The sequence below is a fragment of the Oncorhynchus mykiss genome, chromosome 9, assembly GCF_013265735.2.
Source record: "Oncorhynchus mykiss isolate Arlee chromosome 9, USDA_OmykA_1.1, whole genome shotgun sequence".
Classification (NCBI taxonomy): domain Eukaryota; kingdom Metazoa; phylum Chordata; class Actinopteri; order Salmoniformes; family Salmonidae; genus Oncorhynchus; species Oncorhynchus mykiss.
Window position 1 is genome coordinate 15,657,970 of NC_048573.1, and position 26,669 is coordinate 15,684,638.

Sequence of the window (26,669 nt, forward strand, 5' to 3'; positions counted from 1 at the left end):
CTCGTTTACATTTCAACCAATTGTGACCTGGGAGTACCTGTAGCGATGACCCACGCTGTATTTTAGATACAAGTGCTCTTGAATTAACCAGGAATGTTGAGTGAGCGTTCCAGTATGTGTATCTGACAAGGTGAAGGGTTGGTTGGTCGGTCAGTAAGGCAGAAGTGTTCTGCCTTGCAATTCCTATAGTGTTCATCTCACCTGCTCTTCCTGTAGGTGTTCAGTAAATCTCCTCCTCAGGCTTCCAACGAGAATCACTCACTCACCATTCTCCCCTGGTTACTCACCCCCTCCTCTCCTCCTTCTGTCCTTCCTCGGCACCAGTGGGACTTGTTTTTGTTGGCCTGGCTGCATTGACGGTCACAGTCGGCTGAGTGGTTACTAAGTATTACTACGTTCCCTGTATCACCTTGGGCTAAAATACAGGTACAGTGTGGTAGTAATGGTGCGTTACTTCTCTTGACTAAAATGTAGCACTATTTTGTCATTTTTATTTATGACATCTGATCATTAAGCTTCAGATCCCAAAATAATGAGTTTCCTCTGACATTAAACACATTTCCATAATTTTGTCAGTTGGTTAACAGAGCCCATTATTTAGGTTATTGGTGTGTTATCATTCTGTGTTGATTGATTCCACGATATTGTATCCCCGGCCAAAACCACCACTGACTGACTGACCGCACGAGCCAACAAAAACGTGTAATTCTCTCCCACACCAACCAGACTGTGCTCCCTGCCAGCTTCTCCGTGAATAACTATTTTCTTTCTCCTCTCTCTATCAATCTCTCTCCCCCTGCAGGCGTCTCCTTGGTATTATCACAAAAAAAGATATCCTTCGTCATATGGCCCAGTTGACCAACCAAGACCCCGACAACATAATGTTCAACTAGTCACCTCCTTCCCAGGTCGTCACGATGATGAGGAGGAGAGCGAGGAGGAGGTTGTGCACCTACTGGAGGGTCGAGGCTCCTCTCTATGACAAACAGCCCCCCCCCCCCCCGACCCTCCCACCCCCCCACCCCATGGAACCCTGTCCCTAACCATAGTGACTGAGAGCCCTAGTGCCTAGGGACCCTCCCACAGAGCCCTAGTGGCCACAGGAAGGTAGAGACGGCCAGATTAAAGGGATATTAAATGGCTGTTTTTGAAGGATGTTCCGGCCACAAAGTCGCAGCTACTACGGACTGGGACATATATACCCAAGCAACACACTTTTAACACACACACACACACACACACATACAGGAGCTCACACTCACTCATACAAACACAGATGCCAGACAAGAGCACACACTTGACCAATTTGACCTCCTACACACACACACGCACACACACCTTCATGCTCCTCCACCCATGTCCTATTCCTATTGGTTTATACTAGCAGACATTGCTGTGAGCCTGATGCCTGGCTGCCAGGGTGAGACGTCAGAATGATACTCTAGGACACAAGGAGGGACCTTCAGACACGCCAATTGGCTGTCTGCCAGATGCCCTGCCAGGCTCCGACCCCACTGTGTCCCTCCCTCACACCCCGTCCATCCTCAAAATAATTGTTTACCTGGGAACTGTGTGTGAGAGCAATCAAGAGTGCTTATGTGTGTGTCACGAGCACCTCAACATTCCATTCAGGTTGTTATAGTAACCCCCCTAAAGACAACCCTTGTCTTGATATTAGACTGGGCCTCGATCCAAGGGAGATTTGCTTTAATGTGTGAGAAGGAGAGAGAGCTAGAGGGTTGTCAAGGATACAAGCAGGATGTACTGTAGTAGTTAGTTCATGTCTGAGTGTATGGATGTGTGTTGTAGTTCAGTATGTGAAAACAGATGCAGTGTTGTACAGAAGAGTCTGATACTCATCAGTTACTCCCTGTTGAACTAAATAACTGTGTGAGCATGTCCCATTAGGATGGAGACCTAGCAACACTCCGACAGTGAAGGTGGGGAGAGAATATATTAAAAGGTTGAGTTACTCTAACTGGAGAAGTTTTTTTTTTTTACTATTGCTATTACGTTTAGTATTGATATCTGCAGTCAAGTAACGAGACAAAGTCAAGACTGGAGAACTGCACTTTTTTCTTTCCAAGTGAACAACATAAATGATGATGTCGATGGTAATACTGCACAGTAACCGTGTCTTGAAGATTTTACTTTGCTTAATTAAGCTGTTTCATGGTGTGAGAAATGTATCTTTCAAGGCTCCTCTGCCCAGTCGTCAACAAGAACAATTCAACATACTTTTCTTTGCATGCCACTTTTAACCAATATAAACCATTTTAAATCGACTTCCAGCATTCCATGGTGGCGTCACAAATGGCACCCTATTCCCTATATAGAGCACTACTCTTACAAATGGCACCCTATTCCCTATATAGAGCACTACTCTTACAAATGGCACCCTATTTCCTATATAGAGCACTACTCTTACAAATGGCACCCTATTCCCTATATAGAGCACTACTCTTACAAATGGCACCCTATTCCCTATATAGAGCACTACTCTTACAAATGGCACCCTATTCCCTATATAGAGCACTACTCTTGAACATGGCCCATAGGGCTCTGGTCTAAAGTTATAGACTGTGTACAACACATTAGGAACATCTTAATATTGAGTTGCTCTCCCTTTTGCCCTCAGAACAGCCTCAATTGGTCAGGGCGTGGACTCTACAAGTTGTTGAAAGTGTTCCACAGGGATGCTGGCCCATGTTGACTCCAATACTTCAGTTGTCAAATTGGCTTGATGTCCTTTGGGTGGTGGACCATCCTTGATACACACGGGAAACTCAAACCGCTGCGCCTGGCACCTACTACCATCTGCCATTCAAAAGGCATGTAAAAGTTTTTATCTTGACCATTCACCCTCTGAATGGCATAAATAATGAATGTCTCAAAGGTTGAAGAAGGATTTTTAAGCCATCGCCTCCCCTTCATCTATACTGATTTAACAGGTGTCATCAATAAGGGATCATAACTTTCACCTGGTCATTGTAGATCATGGAAAGAGGTGTTTAATGTTTTGTACCCTCAGTGTATAGGGAATAGGGCGTCGTTTGGGACAGAACCATATGTAATTCTAAAAAGCATGAATTGAAGGTACAACACGAGTTGTGCCACCAACTCCTTTAAACTTTAAAATAAACGTGTATATTTGAGTTGTTGAAACGTACAGCACACCAAAGGCAATCATTTTGAACCAGCCACGTGTAAACCTAGACTCATGAAAAACTGTAAATAGGATCTTATGTCTGCTTCACCCTTTAATGTGTGGCCCACCACACAGGAAGCAGTGACCTCAATGTGTGCACCAGCCAAAGGAGTCCCCTTTCTCTCTTACTTCGTTTCCATGACACGATGCATAGAGTAGCACCTTACCTGCTGAGTGAAGGATAAGGGTTGTGTCAATAATGCCACCCTTTTCCCTATATAGTGCACTACTTTTGACCAGGGCCCAGAGGACTCTGGTCAAAAGAAGTACACTTCATAGGGAAGAGGGCGCCATTTGGGACACATTCTAAAGGGGGAAGGGCAGGTGATGACTACCGCTGCCAATGATTTTCACTCTAGTTCCTTAGTATTGCAGTGACTGTCCTAGGTCATATTCATTAGGGACCAAACGAAAGAATAAAACAGACAGAGGGGGACTAGCTGGACCCATTTTCCATTGCCAAACGTTTTCCGTTGCTTGCCCTAATGGATACGACCTGCTGTCGGTTGATGAAGAGCGCATCGTCCCCTGTGGTGGTCATCTTCTAGCACTGTGGTTGTCTTCATACGAATAAATGTTTTTCCTTTTATGGTAGTTGTTTAGTTGGTCATTAGGCAGAATTGTATGTATGATTACATTGATTGTACATTTTAACTATATGTTAAGATTAAACATTTTTGTTTAATTAAATGTGAATTGCAAAAAAAGTGACTGGGTTCTTAAATGTTTAAAACATTTAACAAGCATGTACTGAGGTAAAAGGCTGAACACACCTCAGTTACGGTCAGGCTGGTATTCTGCTATACAACTCAAATGTGTCAAGCTTTTCCAGTGACTGATTAAGTTGACGGTACAGTACACCTAGGAACAAAGATCCAGATCATCTCTGTTCCCAGCAGTACACTAAACACCACCTATCTTTTCACTGGTGTAGAAGAGACAGAGAGCGGGAACACTGGTGTAGAGAGAGAGGATGGGTTCTGTCACCAACCCAAGGAGGCCCTGTAGCAGCACCTAGATCTTCTGCACAAATTCTGTCAGACCTGGGCCCTGACAGTAAATCTCTGTAAGGCAAAGAATAATGGTGTTCCAAAAAAAGATCCAGTTACCAGGACCACAAATACAAATTCCATCTAGACACCGTTGTCCTAGAGCACACAAACTATACCTCGGCCTAAACATCAGCACCACAGGTAACTTCCACAATGCAGTGAACGATCTGAGAGACAAGGCAAGAAGGGCCTTCTATGCCACCAAAAGGAACATAAAATTCAACATACCAATTAGGATCTGGCTAAAAACACTTGAATCAGTTATAGAATCCATTGCCCTTTATGATTGTGGAGGTCAGAGGTCCACTAACCAACCAAGAATTCACCAAATGGGTCAAACACCAAATTAAGACTGCATGCAGAATTCTGCAAGCATATCTGTGTACAACTGAAAACACCAAATAATACATGCAGAGCAGAATTAGGCCGATATCCGCTAATTATCAAAATCCAGAAAAGAGCCGTTAAATTCTACAACCACCAAAAAAGAAGCGATTCCCAAACCTTCCACAACAAAGCCATCACCTACAGAGAGATAAACCTGGAGAAGAGTCCCCTAAGCAAGGTGGTCCTGGGGCTCTGTTCACAAACAGACCCCACAGAGCCCCCAGGGCAGTAACACATTTAGACCCAACCAAATCATGAGAAAAAAGAAAATTACTTGACACATTGGAAAGAATTTACAAAAAAAGAGCAAACTAGAATGTTATTTGGCCCTAAACAGAGTACAGTGGCAGAATACCTGACCACTGACTGACCCAAACTTAAGGAAAGCATTGACTATGTACAGGACTCAGTGAGCATAGCCTTGCTATTGAGAAAGGCTGCCATAGCCGGTCTTGAGAGCCAAGTCAGCCTATGTGCACACTACCCACAACATGTGGAAACAGCTGCACTTCCTAACCTCCTGCCAAATATGACCAGAGAGACATATTTCCCTCAGATTACACAGACCCACATCACAGCAACAATATTTGTGACCGGTTGCCACAAGGGCAACACTGAAGAACAAACACCATTGTAAATACAACCCGTGTTTATTTTCCTTTTTGTACTTGAACTATTTGCACATATGACATGTCTTCATTCTTCAGGAACTTTTGTGGGTGTAATATTTACTGTATATATTGTTTCTCTATTCCACTTGGTTAAAGAACAGAAAGAGGGACTATGCTACCCAGACTTCCAACACAAACCAGTCTCTGAAGGCCTCTTTTCCTGTGAGAGTTGGAAGCAGTACAAAGACAAAGCCTAAAGTCAGCTTCTATTGCCAGTCAGTTTACACTGTCAGCTCTCTCCGTCTCACACACACACACACACGTCTCCTATTACAGGGATTGTTCAAGCTCTGTCAGTCACTGGCCTAGGACTGGTTTTCCATTCAAATTCTTATCTGCTCTACAAGCCTTTGTGCCTGTCCTTTTAACATCCACAGGGCTATTTCTATCCGTGTGCACACTGCCCTCGGTATGCGTCACATTACGCATGCTTAGGTTAGTTTGCTTCCCTTGAACATTCCTTCCTGCCAAGATGAGCAGTGAGCTAAAACAAATGTTTTCTTGCTAGCTTGCGACCCATCTATAATGACCACCAAAACTATGGTTACAAGAACAAAATGGGTGCCTTTTGTTTTGGTGTAGTGGGAGCCGGCGAGGCTGATTGGGGGAATGAATCAGGTGACGATTAGGTGTCCTTGGTCCCCAGAGAAAGAGCGAGGGAGGGAGAGGCCTAGGATGGACCATAATGTTTTGTTACTGCACAATTCAAACCAAACTGGAGGAAACCATGGTAACACACAAATTTTATTTTCACTACAAAAAAAGAGCATCGTTTAAAGCAGAGCAACATCAACCCCCACCCAGACTATTAAGCAGATAAAGTATTTTAGTCCTGTTAAAAGACTAATCCCAATACGTCGCACTCATTTCACATGCATCAGACTGTCAATGAAGCCTCTAATTTAAAACACGTACAGAGGGGAAGGAGGCTGGGGTTTGAGACCCAATTAAAACGAGATAATTCACATATTACAAAAAGGAAATGGGAGAAAATAAGATGGAAATATTGGAAACACAGACCGTATAAAGGCGGAAAAATTGTAAAACGTCTAACATCTAGGAAGTCAAAACACCACAATGGGCATCATAATAATAATAAATGTACAGTGCCTTGCGAAAGTATTCGGCCCCCTTGAACTTTGCGACCTTTTGCCACATTTCAGGCTTCAAACATAAAGATATAAAACTGTATTTTTTTGTGAAGAATCAACAACAAGTGGGACACAATCATGAAGTGGAACGACATTTATTAGATATTTCAAACTTTTTTAACAAATCAAAAATTGAAAAATTGGGCATGCAAAATTATTCAGCCCCCTTAAGTTAATACTTTGTAGCGCCACCTTTTGCGATTACAGCTGTAAGTCGCTTGGGGTATGTCTCTATCAGTTTTGCACATCGAGAGACTGAAAGTTTTTCCCATTCCTCCTTGCAAAACAGCTCGAGCTCAGTGAGGTTGGATGGAGAGCATTTGTGAACAGCAGTTTTCAGTTCTTTCCACAGATTCTCGATTGGATTCAGGTCTGGACTTTGACTTGGCCATTCTAACACCTGGATATGTTTATTTTTGAACCATTCCATTGTAGATTTTGCTTTATGTTTTGGATCATTGTCTTGTTGGAAGACAAATCTCCGTCCCAGTCTCAGGTCTTTTGCAGACTCCATCAGGTTTTCTTCCAGAATGGTCCTGTATTTGGCTCCATCCATCTTCCCATCAATTTTAAGCATCTTCCCTGTCCCTGCTGAAGAAAAGCAGGCCCAAACCATGATGCTGCCACCACCATGTTTGACAGTGGAGATGGTGTGCTCAGGGTGATGAGCTGTGTTGCTTTTACGCCAAACATAACGTTTTGCATTATTGCCAAAAAGTTCAATTTTGGTTTCATCTGACCAGAGCACCTTCTTCCACATGTTTGGTGTGTCTCCCAGGTGGCTTGTGGCAAACTTTAAACGACACTTTTTATGGATTTCTTTAAGAAATGGCTTTCTTCTTGCCACTCTTCCATAAAGGCCAGATTTGTGCAATATACGACTGATTGTTGTCCTATGGACAGAGTCTCCCACCTCAGCTGTAGATCTCTGCAGTTCATCCAGAGTGATCATGGGCCTCTTGGCTGCATCTCTGATCAGTCTTCTCCTTGTATGAGCTGAAAGTTTAGAGGGACGGCCAGGTCTTGGTAGATTTGCAGTGGTCTGATACTCCTTCCATTTCAATATTATTGCTTGCACAGTGCTCCTTGGGATGTTTAAAGCTTGGGAAATATTTTTGTATCCAAATCCGGCTTTAAACTTCTTCACAACAGTATCTCGGACCTGCCTGGTGTGTTCCTTGTTCTTAATGATGCTCTCTGCGCTTTTAACGGACCTCTGAGACTATCACAGTGCAGGTGCATTTATACGGAGACTTGATTACACACAGGTGGATTGTATTTATCATCATTAGTCATTTAGGTCAACATTGGATCATTCAGAGATCCTCACTGAACTTCTGGAGAGAGTTTGCTGCACTGAAAGTAAAGGGGCTGAATAATTTTGCACGCCCAATTTTTCAGTTTTTGATTTGTTAAAAAAGTTTGAAATATCCAATAAATGTCGTTCCACTTCATGATTGTGTCCCACTTGTTGTTGATTCTTCACAAAAAAATACAGTTTTATATCTTTATGTTTGAAGCCTGAAATGTGGCAAAAGGTCGCAAAGTTCAAGGGGGCCGAATACTTTCGCAAGGCACTGTAATTTCTCAAAATGTTTCAATGAACCACACTAGAAGGCTATAGTGGCTATGCAATTGTTAATTACGTGCATCACAGACCAGAAGGCCTGAAACATCTAGGTCTTCAATCATCCCCTGAAATATTATTCGTGATCCAATAATTCAGCCGTTACAGAAGTTATATCAGTCTATATAAATCACTTGTATAGAGTTTAACTGACTAAATTTGACTATAGACCACACTTTCAAATCCAGATTTTTTCTCAGAGTCCAGCATGCATTTGACGTACTATAACATGACACTGAAACTTCAGGTCGGTTGGTTGGAACAGTGGTAGGATAATGTGCAGTCTTTTCAAGCTGAAACAAAAGAAGCCTTGGTGGTCTGTTTAGTAACAGTGACTGCACAATGTCAGCTTGAAGAGCTAATTTATGAATTTATCATAAAACGGAATAATACTGCAAAGAGTCAACAAGTCAAGTTTTTTTTCTTCCTGAAATCGATTGAGGAAATGCTTGAATCGAAAAACAAACAGCTCTTTCGTCTGCTTACTAATACTAATTAAATGGCCCTTTACAATGCTTTATACTTACGCATATCGCTTGTTGGTTATCCTCTCCAGCCACAATATATTCAACATGAAGATCCATAAGCATGAAGGATGATGATTATACTCAATGTCTTATCAAGTTGATTTATTGGAATCCAGACTAGGTTATTAGAATATAATCCAGATGGACCTACATACGTAGTATCTAGGTTCCAGTTTTAAGCTAGTTCTGTTGAGAAGTGAAATAAAATGACCTTTTCTTGACATATTCTATGTTTTTGAGGGTGGGGGAGGGAAATGCATAGGACAGGATCGTTCATCCCATTCTTTTTTTCCCTCCTGTTGTTTACACATAGCTTTCGTAAATCACCTGACCAGGCTGTAGCTTAGTAGTAACCTCTGGATCTGGCTCCGCCTCCAGCTCCACCCCCAATGCCGCCTCCTCCACTGGCTCCTGCTCCAGCTCAGAACCCTGCTCTTCTTGCTCCTCCTCTAGGTGCAGGGGAGCCAATGGCGGAGGAGATGAAGGTGTGGCCTCGGCCAGAGCCGGGGCCTCCATGGGCAGCGGGGGGTGGATGGACACCTGGATGGCGATGTGCTGAGGCTGCTCGTGCAACGACGCGTCGTCAGAATCCGCTGCAGGGGATCCAGAACGCTCCCTCTCTCGCTCCCTCTCTCTCTCCCGGAGGATGGTGAAGACGTCGCCGGGCCCCACCCCGACCAGGGCCCCCTGCACCAGGGCCGCCCGGCATCCCAATGCCCCGCCCATGTGGTGCCCCTCTGGGGCCTGGCGGAGGAACGTGTGCCTCATCTCCTCAACCCCCACCACTTCCAGGATCTCCTCCATGAAGGTGCGGCAGTTCATGATGAGCGGGGGCAGCGGGATGCTGCGGGCCAGCTCCTCGATGTAGCGGGCAAACTCCATGGTCTTGAACTGGGTCACCTTGGCCAGCTCCAGGGTCTTGGCTGACGTGATGATGGGGATACGCTTGGCGATTTCAAACGCCTTCTGGAGCTTTAAAATAGAAGAGAATAGATTGGAATTTAACTTTATTGGACATTAATTATCATGGATGGAAATGTTTCGATTCTTATTTTATTTTATTAAAAACATCACCTATGTACATTCAAAACAGTTACACACTCACTCACCCACCCACACACCCACCCACAAAGTTACTAGCTATGTCTACGTTCCTCACAAGTATAGCCAAATGCGACACAAACCTTCTCGGCGCCCTCAGTGCGGAAGAAGTCGTTGATGGCCTTCTCAGTCTTCTTCAGGTGGCTGCTCATCATGCAGAGGCGCGTGATGTTGAGGATCATGATGATGGTGAAGGTGACGAGGCACACGATAACGTAGTAGGCCCCCAGGTCCCCGCTGTGCAGGACCACGCGCATGGTCACTGTGCAGTTGGCGCTGCCGTGCACGTTGGACGCCATGCACGTGTACTTGCCACGGTCGGCGAACGTGATCTCTGTGATGTTGAGGATGCCATCGTCCGTCAGCAACCACTTGTCACCTTTCGAGGAGAAAGAGACAGACCGAGACAGTCATTTAGAGGACTGTAGCTTCAAAATCAGTCCCCACCAATTAAACCCAAAATGCACTCAAACCAACTGTAGGTTTTTCACATTAACAATGGTGAAGGACAGACTTAACTAGAACAGCTCATGATACATTGCTACAGAAAGAAATATCATACCATAGAAACAGGGTCGATTTTCCTTCAAGGAATGGGCTATCTTTTCTATGAATTCTATTTCTATGGATCAATCAAGTCACAGGAGGCTGCAGAGGGGAGGACGGCTCATAATAATGGCTGTATCGGAGCAAATGGAATGGCATCAAGCACCTGGAAACCATGTGTTTGATGCCATTCCATTAACACGAGCCCGTTCTCCCCGATTAAGGTGCCACCAACCTCGTATGATTCAAGGTTAGTGCAATATGCATTTCCTGGTTGCAAAGACAGCAGCCAGGCTCAGGCTATGCTAGACCGGAAGGTATCTACTAGTTTTTCCAAGACAGTCACATGCAACAGCTTTTTATAGCTAGCTGCCATGGCCATGCTTTCTGAGAAGGCCTTTGGGTTTGCACTGCATAGAAAGAAAATTAATAGAAATTCCCATTCAACCCCCCCCCCCACCCCCAAATTCTAAAATCATTCTATTTTTATGCTTCCACTGTACTTCTTGGGTCCTGAAGCCACTTTATAGCTCTCCCTCATCACGTTACTTTTGGAATCAGGCTAGGCCACTAATGAAATGCATGTTTTTGGCACAGAGCTCGATTCATTCATTATCCCCCATAATCTAGGCCTATAAAGGACTCCTGTAATTAATTTATTGCAACAAATAGCGATTCATTAGGTTGCATAATTGATATTATTGAGTGATAATATTATGCCAACTGCAGGACTGTCCTCGAGCCTGCAATCCAGCAACCAGCTATTTTTAAACATACTTTGGATTGGAATCCTCGACCCCTCCCGAAGTGGACCAGTCTTCCCTTTTTATTAGTTACTGAGAAACCATCTTTGTTTCATTCGTCCACTGTTGATACAGTCCAAAAACATGTTGCATGTCAACAATCAAGTTTTCTAGATATAGAACTTTCAAAATACAGTGTCACAGTACGATGCGTTTTGTTCCTTGTTTATTTAAAATTCTCCATTCCAAATGGCACCCTATTCCCTATTTAGTGCACTACTTTTGATCAGGGCCTATAGGGCTCTGGTTAAAAGTAGTGCAACTTAATAATAATAATAAATGGGCCTTTGTAGTGCTTTTCAAGGACCCAATGTCGCTTTAAAATGTATAGAAATTAAAAAGAAAACAGGAGTCAAAACAAACTAAACAGACTAAACAAAACATGAATAAAGAGAGGGTTGGGCTCAAAGAAGGGAAAGGGTAGGCCTTTTCAAAGAGGTGGGGCTATAGGAGGGACAAAGATAGTGATGAACGGCGAGTCCCGGGTGGCTAGAGGGAGGGAGTTCCAGAGCCTAGGAGCAAACCTGGAGAAGGTCCTGTTTCCGAAGCTTCGACCTGGGGATGACAAGGTGAATAGAGAATAGGGTGCCATTTGGGATGTAGACTGGTCAATATTTAAATAGAGTGGGGCTGAGGGAAGCTGCATTCTGTCTGGGAAAATACCATGTGGTGCTTGCTGGTGAACAGGGAGACAAACGCCTGGAGCGGAACACAAACAAACAAGCTATCATGTAAATGTTGAACCAAGGAAGTAGCCAGCCAAACATTAAAGCGTGTTACAAACATCTGTCGACTGTCGAAATTGGTTCGTCTTCCTCTACTACTAGGCTACTACTACTACTGCTGATACAACTAATCTTGGTATAATATCCAATTTATTAAGAAGCTCTTTTGTTATACCTATCAAGGCAAAATATCCTGAACAAAAATATTAACGCAACATGCAACAATTTTACTGAGTTACAATTCATATAAGGAAATCAGTAAATTTAAATAAATAAGGCCCTAATCTATGGATTTCACATGACTGGGTAGAGGCCCACCCACTGGGGAGCCAGGCCCAGACAATCAGAATACAGGAGTAATGAATACTCCTCAGTTTCATCAGCTGTCCGGTTGCAGGTGATCCTGCAGGTGAAAAGCCAGATGTGGAGGTCCTGGGCTGGCGTGGTTACACCTGGTCTGCAGTTCTGAGGCCAGTTGGACGTAATGCCAAATTCTCTAAAACAATGTTGGAGGCGGCTTATGGTAGAGAAATTAACATTCAATTATCTGGCAACAGCTCTGGTGGACATCCCTGCAATCAGCATGGCAATTGCACGCCCCCTCAAAACTTGAGACATCTGTGGCATTGTGTTGCGTGACAAAACTGCCCAATTTAGAGTGGCCTTTTATTGTCCCCAGCACAAGGTGCACCTGTGTAATGATCATGCTGTTTTATCAGTTTCTTGATATGCCACACCTGTCAGGTGGTTGGATTATCTTGGGAAAGGAGAAATGCTCACTAACAGGGATGTAAACAAATTTGTGCACAAAACTTGAGAGAAATACGATTTTTGTTCTTATGGAACATTTCTGGGATTCTTTTTATTTCAGCTCATGAAACATGGAACCAGCACTTTAATGTTGTGTTTATATTTTTTGTTCAGTATAAATGTCATCCTGGCTATATTTCACCATGGTCTACATTGACCACTATTCTCCTGTCGCTGCATGAAGTGGCATCATCTGACATTGCGTTAGAACATCAACGTACGTAGGCATGTGGTGAGACAGTGGATGGATGGATGACTTCGCGTCTCTCTCTCTCCAGATTCTGACAGCTCATCCTGAGTGGGTGGGTGACTCAGAAAGAGAGAGTCTATCACAGAATGCGAGAGAACATGAAACCAATTCTGGAGGCGAGTAGTGTTAGGCTTAAGACAGAGCATGAATAGACTAGTACACACACACCTTCGCTTCCCACACACTTAAATCCATCAAGCCTCCAGCCTCTCTGTCGTGTCTCTAAAAAAACTGAATGCGTAAAGGAAATGTACCGGGGAACCTGGACATCAATTTATTTCCATGAGAATAGAGAGACTAAGCGTATACACCCCTGCCCCCCGTGTGAAGTGTTTCAAGGCTTCCTTCGAAAGTACGTGAGTGTGTGGAAAGCAAAAGCTCTCTAAAAAACAGGTGTCGACAGCTATAAAAGAAAAGTAGTGCGCAACAGGGAAGAAACAACTGTTGTGTATGTCATAACAGGTCTGTGACAGAGCCTTGTGGAGCATGAAGTCTTCTACTGACTGGCTCACCGTCATCCATGAGTAAAATAGCCCCAGCTATGACCACAACAAACATCAATCTAAACATTGACAAATGTATTAATGTTGTGTGCATGCTACAGGTAACAGGCCATAGTGGTTCAATAATGATTGTTGTGCCAGAGCAAGTTCCAACAGGTCTGTTCAAAATGGAACCCGCAATGCTCATTTAGCATTCCTGTTTTATAGCAGGTGACTCACACGGTTAAAAGCTTAGATTCTTCATTATTGTAGCCGACTATTTATCTGGAACATATTTTCTACATAGACAGCATTCTCTCTACATAGAGAGAATACTTCTCTACATCTTTTCTACCCAGACAGTATTCTCTCTACATCTTTTCTACCCAGACAGTATTCTCTCTACATCTTTTCTACCCAGACAGTATTCTCTCTACATCTTTTCTACCCAGACAGTATTCTCTCTACATCTTTTCTACCCAGACAGTATTCTCTCTACATCTTTTCTACCCAGACAGTATTCTCTCTACGTCTTTTCTACCCAGACAGTATTCTCTCTACATCTTTTCTACCCAGACAGTATTCTCTCTACATCTTTTCTACCCAGACAGTATTCTCTCTACATCTTTTCTACCCAGACAGTATTCTCTCTACATCTTTTCTACCCAGACAGTATTCTCTCTACGTCTTTTCTACCCAGACAGTATTCTCTCTACATCTTTTCTACCCAGACAGTATTCTCTCTACGTCTTTTCTACCCAGACAGTATTCTCTCTACATCTTTTCAACATAGACAGTATTCTCTCTAAATCTTTTCTCAACTCCTTTTTCTTTTCGCCCCAATCTCTTCTTTTCTTTTTCCAATCTGCCTCCACATATAGCAGATAGATTAGGACTGAATGAAAGAAATTATCCTATTAGTATCCTACCCGTTAGTATGCTATTAGTATCCTACCCATTTGTATCCTACCTGATAGCATCCCATTAGTATCCTCCCCGTTTGTATCCTACCTGTTAGTATGCTACATGTTAGTCTCCAATTAGTATTTTACCTGTTAGTATCCTATTAATATCTTACCTGTTAGTATCCTATTAATATCTTACCTGTTAGTATCCTATTACCTCCAAGCTGTTAGTATCCTATTACCTCCAACCTGTTAGTATCTTGGCTGTTAGTATCTTACATGTTCGTATCCTATTATCTCCTACCCATTAGTATCCTATTACATGTTAGCATTCTACCTGCTAGTATCCTACCTGTTATAGTATGCTATTAGGATCTTCCCACTTGTTAGTATCCTCCTATTACCCCCTCCCACCTGTTAGTATCCTCCTATTACCCCCTCCCACCTGTTAGTATCCTCCTTTTACCCCCTCCCACCTGTTAGTATCCTCCTATTACCCCCTCCCACCTGTTAGTATCCTCCTATTACCCCCTCCCACCTGTTAGTATCCTCCTATTACCCCCTCCCACCTGTTAGGATGATCCTATTACCCCCTCCCACCTGTTAGTATCCTCCTATTATCCTATTACCCCCTCATCACCTGTTAGTATCCTCCTATTACCCCCTCCCACCTGTTAGTATCCTCCTATTACCCCCTCCCACCTGTTAGGATGATCCTATTACCCCCTCCCACCTGTTAGTATCCTCCTATTACCCCCTCCCACCTGTTAGTATCCTCCTATTACCCCCTCCCACCTGTTAGTATCCTCCTATTACCCCCTCCCACCTGTTAGTATCCTCCTATTACCCCCTCCCACCTGTTAGGATGATCCTATTACCCCCTCCCACCTGTTAGTATCCTCCTATTATCCTATTACCCCCTCATCACCTGTTAGTATCCTCCTATTACCCCCTCCCACCTGTTAGTATCCTCCTATTACCCCCTCCCACCTGTTAGGATGATCCTATTACCCCCTCCCACCTGTTAGTATCCTCCTATTACCCCCTCCCACCTGTTAGTATCCTCCTATTACCCCCTCCCACCTGTTAGTATCCTCCTATTACCCCCTCCCACCTGTTAGGATGATCCTATTACCCCCTCCCACCTGTTAGTATCCTCCTATTACCCCCTCCCACCTGTTAGGATGATCCTATTACCCCCTCCCACCTGTTAGTATCCTCCTATTACCCCCTCATCACCTGTTAGTATCCTCCTATTACCCCCTCCCACCTGTTAGGATGATCCTATTACCCCCTCCCACCTGTTAGTATCCTCCTATTACCCCCTCCCACCTGTTAGGATGATCCTATTACCTCCTTCCACCTGTTAGTATCCTATTACCTCCTCCTATTACCCCCTCCCGCCTGTTAGGATCCTACTACCCCCTCCCGTCTGTTAGGATCCTACTACCCCCTCCCACCTGTTAGTATCCTCCTATTACCCCCTCCCACCTGTTAGTATCCTCCTATTACCTGCTCCCACCTGTTAGTATCCTCCTATTACCCCCTCCCATCTGTTAGGATGATCCTATTACCCCCTCCCACCTGTTAGTATCCTCCTATTACCCCCTCCCACATGTTAGTATCCTCCTATTACCCCCTCCCACCTGTTAGGATAATCCTATTACCCCCTCCCACCTGTTAGTATCCTCCTATTACCCCCTCCCACCTGTTAGGATGATCCTATTACCCCTCCCACCTGTTAGTATCCTCCTATTACCCCCTCCCACCTGTTAGGATGATCCTATTACCCCCTCCCACCTGTTAGTATCCTCCTATTACCCCCTCCCACCTGTTATGATGATCCTATTACCTCCTTCCACCTGTTAGTATCCTATTACCTCCTCCTATTACCCCCTCCCGCCTGTTAGGATCCTACTACCCCCTCCCGCCTGTTAGGATCCTACTACCCCCTCCCGCCTGTTAGGATCCTACTACCCCCTCCCGCCTGTTAGGATTCTACTACCCCCTCCCGCCTGTTAGGATCCTACTACCCCCTCCTGCCTGTTAGGATCCTACTACCCCCTCCCACCTGTTAGTATCCTCCTATTACCCCCTCCCACCTGTTAGTGTCCTCCTATTACCTGCTCCCACCTGTTAGTATCCTCCTATTACCCCCTCCCACCTGTTAGGATGATCCTATTACCCCCTCCCACCTGTTAGTATCCTCCTATTACCCCCTCCCACCTGTTAGTATGCTCCTATTACCCCCTCCCACCTGTTAGTATCCTCCTATTACCCCCTCCCACCTGTTAGGATGATCCTATTACCCCCTCCCACCTGTTAGTATCCTCCTATTATCCTATTACCCCCTCATCACCTGTTAGTATCCTCCTATTACCCCCTCCCACCTGTTAGTATCCTCCTATTACCCCCTCCCACCTGTTAGGATGATCCTATTACCCCCTCCCACCTGTTAGTATCCTCCTATTACCCCCTCCCACCTGTTAGTATCCTCCTATTACCCCCTCCCACCTGTTAGTATCCTCCTATTACCCCCTCCCACCTGTTAGTATCCTCCTATTACCCCCTCCCACCTGTTAGGATGATCCTATTACCCCCTCCCACCTGTTAGTATCCTCCTATTACCCCCTCGCACCTGTTAGGATGATCCTATTACCCCCTCCCACCTGTTAGTATCCTCCTATTACCCCCTCATCACCTGTTAGTATCCTCCTATTACCCCCTCCCACCTGTTAGTATCCTCCTATTACCCCCTCCCACCTGTTAGTATCCTCCTATTACCCCCTCCCACCTGTTAGGATGATCCTATTACCCCCTCCCACCTGTTAGTATCCTCCTATTACCCCCTCCCACCTGTTAGTATCCTCCTATTACCCCCTCCCACCTGTTAGGATGATCCTATTACCCCCTCCCACCTGTTAGTATCCTCCTATTACCCCCTCCCACCTGTTAGGATGATCCTATTACCTCCTTCCACCTGTTAGTATCCTATTACCTCCTCCTATTACCCCCTCCCGTCTGTTAGGATCCTACTACCCCCTCCCGCCTGTTAGGATCCTACTACCCCCTCCCGCCTGTTAGGATCCTACTACCCCCTCCCGCCTGTTAGGATCCTACTAACCCTCCTGCCTGTTAGGATCCTACTACCCCCTCCCACCTGTTAGTATCCTCCTATTACCCCCTCCCACCTGTTAGTATCCTCCTATTACCTGCTCCCACCTGTTAGTATCCTCCTATTACCCCCTCCCACCTGTTAGGATGATCCTATTACCCCCTCCCACCTGTTAGTATCCTCCTATTACCCCCTCCCACATGTTAGTATCCTCCTATTACCCCCTCCCACCTGTTAGGATAATCCTATTACCCCCTCCCACCTGTTAGTATCCTCCTATTACCCCCTCCCACCTGTTAGGATGATCCTATTACCCCTCCCACCTGTTAGTATCCTCCTATTACCCCCTCCCACCTGTTAGGATGATCCTATTACCCCCTCCCACCTGTTAGTATCCTCCTATTACCCCCTCCCACCTGTTATGATGATCCTATTACCTCCTTCCACCTGTTAGTATCCTATTACCTCCTCCTATTACCCCCTCCCGCCTGTTAGGATCCTACTACCCCCTCCCGCCTGTTAGGATCCTACTACCCCCTCCCGCCTGTTAGGATCCTACTACCCCCTCCCGCCTGTTAGGATTCTACTACCCCCTCCCGCCTGTTAGGATCCTACTACCCCCTCCTGCCTGTTAGGATCCTACTACCCCCTCCCACCTGTTAGTATCCTCCTATTACCCCCTCCCACCTGTTAGTATCCTCCTATTACCTGCTCCCACCTGTTAGTATCCTCCTATTACCCCCTCCCACCTGTTAGGATGATCCTATTACCCCCTCCCACCTGTTAGTATCCTCCTATTACCCCCTCCCACCTGTTAGGATAATCCTATTACCCCCTCCCACCTGTTAGGATAATCCTATTACCCCCTCCCACCTGTTAGTATCCTCCTATTACCCCCTCCCACCTGTTAGGATAATCCTATTACCCCCTCCCACCTGTTAGTATCCTCCTATTACCCCCTCCCACCTGTTAGGATGATCCTATTACCTCCTCCCACCTGTTAGGATCCTACTAGTATCCTGTTAGTCTCCTGCCTGTTAGAATCCTGTTAGTCTCCTGCCTGATAGTATCCTACCTGATAATTCTATCCGCTAGTATTCTACCTGTTAGTATGCTAATAGGATCCTCCTACCGGTTAGTATCCTAATAGTTTCCTACCTTTTATTCTCCTATTAATATCCTACCTGTTAGTATCCTACCAGTCCCCTACCTTTCAATCTCCTATTAGTATATTATCCGATGCCATTCATATTTACTAACAACCTCCCTGTTTTATGACCTACATTCAGCTCAATACTGTATTATGTATCTACAAACAGTTAGGTAGTGGCAGTGACCACCAATCTGCCTCCATATAGGTACCAGTAGATAGATTACAACTGAAAGAGAAAACAATGACAATAGTATCCTATCAATGCCAGCAATATTATGTACTTTATCTAGTATCTGAAGTTAAGTAGTGGCTGTAACTTTTTAACTCTTGAGGTTTTGGAAAAAAAAGAGGGGACAGGCCAGCTTGTTTGGTTTGTTATCATCATTGCTTTGGTGTATGATTATGCTTATCTGCTGGGTTGATATTGCATAATCGCAGCAAATAATCCCCCTTTATATATATATATATATATATCTCATCATAGTCTGTCATAATGCAACTACTCAATGTGACCTTCCTATGAAATCCCCCCCACCCCTCTCTGTTCTTCCTCCCTCCCTTGTACACAGCACACCATTTTTTTTGACTGTTGTCTACAAATGCTGCCCTTTGGCCATACAAAAACTTAAATACAGAGGGATTTAGTCAGTAGTTTACAGAGATCGAGGCTATTTTAACTATAAATCATAATTCTAGCTTTTTTCATGACAGTTTGTGTTAATGCCCGTCATCCTCTGCGTCAGAAGGTCTGCATAGTCACACGATTTGTTTCATAATGCCTTATTATTTAAATAGAACTTGAATGGTAATGCCTTAAGCGGACACTGGCAGTTCAAATTGGTGTTGAGAGCTGCTGATTCTGTGGCTAAAGCTACATCAAGGACATTATTGATAACTGTACATTCAATTAGCTTGACTTACTTGTCTCCGTGTCCAGCAGGTCTCCATGCGAGTTGAACCACTGTATATTCGGTACAGGCTCTCCAGTGACGTTGCAATCAATCAGCGCGCAGTTACCTTCGCGGGCGATGATCTGGCTTACTTTCGAGAACACCAGGGGGACAAATCCACCATCTGCCACCGTGCCGTTTTCTGTGCTGTTTCTATCTGAAACCGCCGATAGAACCCCGGCGGTGTAGAGGCTGATAGTGGACAGTAGCAAGAGGCTAAAACCGTAGCCACTTGACCGACTCATTTTTTCCCCTTCTTCCTGACCGTGCCTTTCCCCCGAGGATAGTTTGTCATGCCACTCGCGTCTTCATGTTCAACACATACTGGCTATCTCCTGATTGCGGTAATGAAAGGCAATTTGGTATTCTGCTCCAAATCTTGAAGCATTCCACTGAAAGAGGAAAACAATTAAAAGAAAGAAAAGCACTCATGAACATTCTGAACAGTTGGTTTGTTTAGATAATGAATTCTCTGCTGAACCAGGGACCTTCGGTTGGTAAATTACTCCCCGACCCAATACAACAACAAAGAAACACTACCAAATACAGTACGTTTTTTTTAAACTGTAAAGCCAACAATGAATGTAATATTGTCGTTACAGCAACAGTATCTGTTAATGCATTGTTACAACATAGAGCTGCAATGTTACAGACATGATAGAATTATAATATTGACGCCTACATAATATTTATTTTCGGTCTATTTTTATTAGCTAACGTTAGGCCTAACGTATTGTCTAAAATCAATTGCTTGATAACAATAAATGCTGTTAGTTAGTAGTATAAATATATTTATTTGACCGACAATTTGAATGCAAAAAAGTAGCTAACCTAGATAGCTATTCTGGGCTATTTGCAATAGTGAGCTAATATTGTTCTGGATGCAAAATAGTGGAGGCTTGCTAGTAATCTAACGTTAACGTCGCTAGCCAGCCTGGAAAGGACACAACGGGTTGGCTAACTAGCTAGCTTCTTTGATATAGCTAAACGGCCAAGTTGCTCACATATTATAGTTCGCTAGTTAAATGTAATGTTTAATGTAGTAACGTTAGCTAACTAACAGAAAAATAATCAACCGTTACTGTAGCTACTAACGTTACTAGGTACAGGGAATGATGAATGCTAACGTTAGTTGCTAACCATCATCATAGCTAGCGATAACGCTATCTCGATTAATAACGTTTTCCAACATCTGATTGCATACTTACACAATAGTCGTCCACTGTTATGTTTGCGGAGCTAGGTACTAAAGATGTTGTATCGTTATGCGGTCAAGAAGGAGAACGCCGTCTGTCTTTCGGACACCGTTGCGTTCCGCTATTTATTCGACATCCTCAAATCTCTTGTCTTTTGCTCAGCTGGCGGCTTGACACAACATTCGTTCGCTGCAGCGTTCAGCTTCCCTACCCTAGTCAAATTACAAGCAAGCAGCAAGAAAACTAGGACGGTCATTGGCAACGCACCAACTTTATTTGATCCGACCTGAAGGGGTCCACATGTGCACATGGCAATCATGAATGTGTCATTAGTGGAATTAAATGTAGCTAGAAAAGTATTATATATATTTTTTTCTTTTTTTTGTTGTTGCAATAATTGAAAAGAACATCATCACTTATTTTTATTTATTATTTAACTAGGCAAGCTTGTTAATAACACATTCCCTGGCCAAACCCGGACACTGTGCCAATTGTGCACCGCCTACAGCCTGGAATCAAACCAGGGTCTGTAGTGACATCTCTAGCACTGAGATACAGTGCCTTAGACTGTTGCGCCACTCGGGAGCCCAAGCTTCTTCCAAAAACTAAAACACAGCAACTAAAACATGTCGTTTTTTCATGAATGAATGAAGTGCATTTATGAACTAAACTGTAGGCTACATTTAGGGCTTACTGCTTTGTGTCTGCCCTTTGTCTTTCTATGAAGTCTAGTACATTAACATACAGTTCTCCAGACAGTAAACAGAGGCCAGTGTCTCACTCTCTCTGAGATCCAGGCAGTTTGCCATCATCAACCACTGCATTGTTCAATCTGATGGATGTAACTACAGTACTGAAGACTGATGAAGAGGCCAAATGTGGTTCTATTTAATCCTCAGACTTCCCTTTGTATATATAAATGACCAATGAGATGAGTTGTATTCAGAACACGACTAATTTGAATAGGCAAAATAACTAGGATACAAACAAATTAAATCAATGCTATCAGTAGCTTACTGTATACATTGCAGGCACACTCTCTTCACACATTCTCTTCACACACTCACACACAAACTGTTGTAGTCAAAAGAGAGTGTATAAAGTTCAGGTAAAAATAACAAACTGTTTGGCTCAACCCAAGTAGGTCATATCTGCCTTCCGGAGTGGATTATTGACCGACCTTGTCGGTGCTTTAAAAGCATGAATCAATCTCTGAAATGGACACATGCTATTAAAAGACTCCATTCATTAATCCATAACCCTAGCTATCTCGCATTAGCAAGTGTTGATATTGTGGAAAAAGTGTTAATTTCCCAATAAATATACACAGCAGAGTTTCAATGAACTACAAATTCAATTCTAAGTAGGAGTGAGACATAGGGGTTGCTTCAGATGAAACACAAACACATGGCCAGCTGCCTAGGTGCCTCTCAAGTTAGAAAAACATTTAAAAACAATTCATATTTTTTTGTTCAGAAATGCTTGGCTCAAATAATGCTGATTTAGTTGTAAAGATGTTAACAGAGTTACACAGTGCTAGCTACTAAACTAGGCCGATGACTGCCACATGGCGATTACATTTACAGTTATCTCCAAGGCAAAATGCGTATCTTGTCCGAGGTAAGTTAGCGTCTCTGTGATTCAAGTGTGAATTAGTGTACAGTATTTGAAATATATATATCTCTGTCAATGAAAATAGTTAATATTTTTGTTATCTGAAGTACTCCTTACAAAGCTTCCTTGATGAGTGCAGAGCCTCTTGAAAGCCAGTGTAAAAAGAGAGAGAATATATATTTATTACTCATTTATTGAATTCAAGTGTGTGTGTGTGTCTGTGTGTGTTTCTTCACCTCATCGATCTGTTGCGGTGTGGAGAGGGAGAAGGCCGCTCTGACATAAGGACAAGGGTCTGAGCTGTTGATCATGAATACACCTCTAGGGACGAGCAGCACCTAGGACAACAGACAATATTCAACACACCAGTACCTACATACCAAATCTCATGACAGAACCAAAACTGTGGTGGTGGTGATGAACTTATATCATAGCCCGGTGACTCCATTTGTCTCACACACACACACACACACACACACACTCTTATCTTGAAGCTCAGAAATATGTGTCTTAAAACTGCTGCTTATAGATTCTGTGTGCTGATATTAGAGTTGCTCTTTGTTTCTTCCTCTCCCAGTCCCACTCTGCACATAACAAGCCTAATTATACACTGCAAAAAGCTTCAATTGTTTCATGCTGTGAGGGAAAATCCCCCATGTTAGATTATAAAATCAAATCTGAAAGTATTCCCTGCTATTTTCACATAGAAACAGACCAATCAGAGTGGATTTGGAGTGTTCTCGTGTGGGAGGGGAAACGGTGGGTTTTAAAATCCGTTTGCCTTGGTGAATACTGGCTGTTTTCCATCCTATCCCACATCCTATTCCTGACAACACTAGCCCCGCCCTGCAAACCTCCTGCTGCTGATCATGATGCATGAGTAGAACTAGAAACCTAGACAACCAAATAACACAAGACACACAGTAGGGTTACCTGTAGCCAACCTGTCCTTAATATCCAAAATATATATCATTTTAATGACAGGAACCTCTCAAAGATGCATGACTTCAGTATAAGTGGACTATTTTAGAACCCCAAGCATAATCTCATTCAGTCAAACAGGCTGTATTAGTTTAGTCAGTGTATGTGTCAGCTGTGGTGAGCCCGAGGTAAGGTGTGTGTGCGTGTTTGTTTGTGTGTGCACCTTCTCCTCCAGAGCTTTCTAAATGATTAGCTGCTGGGTGTCTGCAATGCCCTTCAGTTTGATCCACAGGAACACGCCTGCAGCTGGAGCGCGCCACTCTGTCACATCTACACACACACACACACACACACACACAGGAAAGAGAAACAGAATGGTTGGGTCTGGGTGCAGGGATTGTTTCTTGGATTATGCCTTTAGCAAAACGCTAATTCCTCTATAGACTTTTTTAGTTATAACCTTTTAACAAGCTCCTAGCACTGTGTTATGTGATGGCTTTATCATAATGTTAGGCTTTGATGGGTTTGGATTTCTGAACTTTAATAGTTATTAATCATTAGTTGTAATAGAGACCTGAGGGGTGCCATAGCCGAGGGGCTACGCCAGAGGTGAAGGGTTATCTGTAGGGGGAAGGTCCTGAGAATAGGAAAAGCGATCCCGTGGCAGGCATTGATAAGGGGGAGAGCCATGGATTAATGATGAAGGGGGTCCAGGTCAGGTCAGGTCACGTTAAGGGAGAAAGAAAAGTTTATGGCCCATATCACTTAGATTCCTGCCTAGCAATACAGATCCAACATCTCTAAACATTGTGTTCTGAGAATATGAAACATACTTATTCATGTCACTGAGGGAGAGAGGGTAATGTATAACGTTTACATTATGTCGGGATACGTTGTTGTTAGCCATCAGGGATCCTATAGGAGGGATCCTCTGGGAGGAGAAGAGACACAGCCTGGAACTAGTCACCATGACAGCCGTGAGTTGGGGAGGAGTGAGAACTTTGGGTTAGAGGTCATGTCAGATGAAGTGAGGGAGAACAGATATCACTAAGGTTCTGTCTAGCAACAGAGATGTATTGGCTGTTCAGATGTGTAGGAGGAGACTCAGCATAGGAGAAAGGGTTAAATATCAATGCTTGTGTGAATTTCCTGCAACAAAAGGGTGATCAAATTAAGACCCTACATCTGTAGGTGTGTTATTTACTCAGGTGACATTGGTACGACCTTTGACCTACCCATCTGTGTTGTTGAGGACACCATCCTGACCCCAGCCATGCAGCAGTTGGGGCACAATGAGCTGGAGAGGGGGAGATGGAGAGAGATAGAGCGAAAGGGAGAAATCGAGATAGGAGACTGAGAACCAGGCCAGGGTGTAGTAGTCAAAGGTAGAAGTCACCCCAATCTCGACACCAATAACCAAATGTTGTGCGCACGCTGGCCAGCTACATTTTAATGTTTTGGTAGTCATGCGAGACTTCTCACCAGCCCCCACTGAGCAATAATGTAAGGTACTACCAACCTTTGAGAACTTGACCATGGAAAAGGACTATACAGTATAGCTATGTCATGACCGTATTTTTTATTGATTTTCTTCTCTCACATTGTAAACAAATGGAATGAACTCTTTCTATATTCCATATTGTCTATAACATTCCATACTTCTGTATCATGTACATTTACTGAGGAGAAACTGAAGTGACGATCAGACCGACCAATGTAATTCCATCTCTTCTAGGGCGCTAGACAGTGTGCTTGTTCTTTAATCACACATCCTCATTTATCTATTCCCTAACTTCCTCCTGCATGTGAGTGAATAACCCACAGGTGTCACGATGACATGACATTGGTCTACAAAGAGCAGGCAGTGACTGAGTGGGACTGGCTCTTCCAGCCAGTTCATGAAAGGTGAATTAGCATTGTGTTAACCTCGGTGATGACACTGATTAAACTACCAACACTTTCTGTCTACTCTCATCTACAGGGAAACGTGGGAGTGTCCGCCTATTGGCACCCTATTCCCTACACAGTGCACTACTTTTGACCACCCTGGTCAAAAGTAGTACACTATATAGGGAGTAGGGTGCCATTTGGGAGGTAATTACAGACAATTATGTCACTAATCTATACTGAGAATGTTACAGTACATTCACACAATTAAATGGAACACTTGTAAATCTCTCTCTCTCGATGATTGCATTTGTCTCATTAAAACCCAGCCAAACGGTCTCTTCTGGGAAAAGCACTTTAAAAGTTTTTTTAATCATGGTGCTATTCCCTAGGAACCAAAGGGAAGCAAACGGACCAAAATGGGGAGGGACTACCTAAACTTGTCCAATAAGAAACGCTTGTTCTCGTTTTCTGTTGCGAAACATGTTCCGACGGTGTGCACTGATGAATATCACCCAGGAGCTTTTCAGTTTTGCTCTTATTACAGTCACAGGAAGGAAGCCTCTTATGGTATTTAAAAAGTGACTAGAGACTAGACACAAAGTAGAAAATACAATCACATGAAATGAAAGATGGCTGAAGTTTTAATTACTACCTATCATGCATTTTAAAGGGGGGTGGTATGAAAGTTTACTAAGACAAGCATGCTACATGTACATAATAGTAGTTACTTGTTTATTTCTACATTTATTTTAAAGGGGATGGTGGGGTAGTTTACTACTAGGCCTACTTTTAAAGGGGAAGGTGGGGTCATTTATTACGACATGTATTTTAAAGGGGAGTGTGATGCATTTTAAAGAGGGTGTGGGGGTTGGAAGTAGAGGTTCATTCACCTGTGTGAAGGTGCTGGTGTGCATCGTATAAGCCTAGATGTGTAGTACCACTCTGTCCAACACCAGCGTGGGCCCACAGAGCCTATTCTCAGCCTACACACACACACGCAAGCAAGCACACACACACACACACACACACACACACGAGTCCCTGTGGTCCATATTGACTAATACTGAAGGGAACCCTCTCTTCTTTTGCATCCTGTGTGTGTGTCATTAAATTGTCAAACATAAACTGGAAAATCAAGGTGCCACTAACCAGCTGTTTACACACATTCTGACTTAATCCCTCTGTAAACAAGTTCAGACGTGTAAATAGACAACCACTACAAAATAGTTACACTGATATAACTAGTAATCGTGTAATAACTGAAACTAAACAGTTATCTTTTTTTAACAATATTTTTTAAAGTCTTTGTATGTTTATTGGATAGAGGGAGATAGAGGTGAAAGGTAGGAGAGAGAGTGCTGATTCGAATCCATTCTGGCAGTGGTACAACTGACCTCTGCTCCAGAGGCAGCAGCATAGACCGCTAGACCACCCCAGACTACTGAACAGGCCTCTCTTGCCAAATAGATTATTATCTCAATGAGATTAACCTGCATTAATAAAGGTTCAATGAAAACAGTTTACTTCCTACTTCCTCCCTGACTTCTAAACCCACATGGTTGCTTTGGAGATCTGACAGTGTGCC

General features: G+C 43.7%; 2 protein-coding genes across 5 annotated transcripts in view; one reads left to right on the plus strand and one right to left on the minus strand.

Annotated features, from left to right (window-relative positions):
• Nucleotides 1-2,125, plus strand: part of clcn3 (chloride channel 3) — a 48,520-nt gene extending 46,395 nt beyond the window's left edge. For all 4 annotated transcript variants that reach the window (XM_021614871.2, XM_021614873.2, XM_021614872.2 and 1 more), the window contains one exon: nucleotides 803-2,125. In XM_021614871.2, the coding sequence (XP_021470546.2) occupies nucleotides 803-982 (180 nt within the window). In that variant the 3' untranslated portion in view covers nucleotides 983-2,125. The remainder of the gene's footprint in view (nucleotides 1-802) is intronic.
• A 6,395-nt stretch (nucleotides 2,126-8,520) lies between these two features.
• On the minus strand, nucleotides 8,521-20,883 carry mfap3l (microfibril associated protein 3 like). Its single transcript, XM_021614883.2, has 4 exons — nucleotides 20,672-20,883; nucleotides 19,435-19,855; nucleotides 9,808-10,103; nucleotides 8,521-9,595 (listed from the first exon to the last, which is right to left on the minus strand). The coding sequence occupies exons 2-4, from the start codon at nucleotides 19,706-19,708 to the stop codon at nucleotides 8,927-8,929; spliced, it is 1,239 nt and encodes a 412-aa protein (XP_021470558.2). The 5' UTR covers nucleotides 19,709-19,855; nucleotides 20,672-20,883; the 3' UTR covers nucleotides 8,521-8,926.
• Nucleotides 20,884-26,669: the final 5,786 nt, after the last annotated feature.

What these genes read in the sequence shown, in the direction of transcription:
- mfap3l (XM_021614883.2), bottom strand. Translation starts at nt 19,708, where the DNA reads ATGAGTCGGTCAAGTGGCTACGGTTTTAGCCTCTTGCTACTGTCCACT. An exon ending in CCTGCTGGACACGGAGACAA is followed by an intron (nt 10,104 to 19,434) that starts GTAAGTCAAGCT and finishes TCTCCTCGAAAG; the next exon opens with GTGACAAGTGGTTGCTGACG. An exon ending in GCACTGAGGGCGCCGAGAAG is followed by an intron (nt 9,596 to 9,807) that starts GTTTGTGTCGCA and finishes TCTATTTTAAAG; the next exon opens with CTCCAGAAGGCGTTTGAAAT.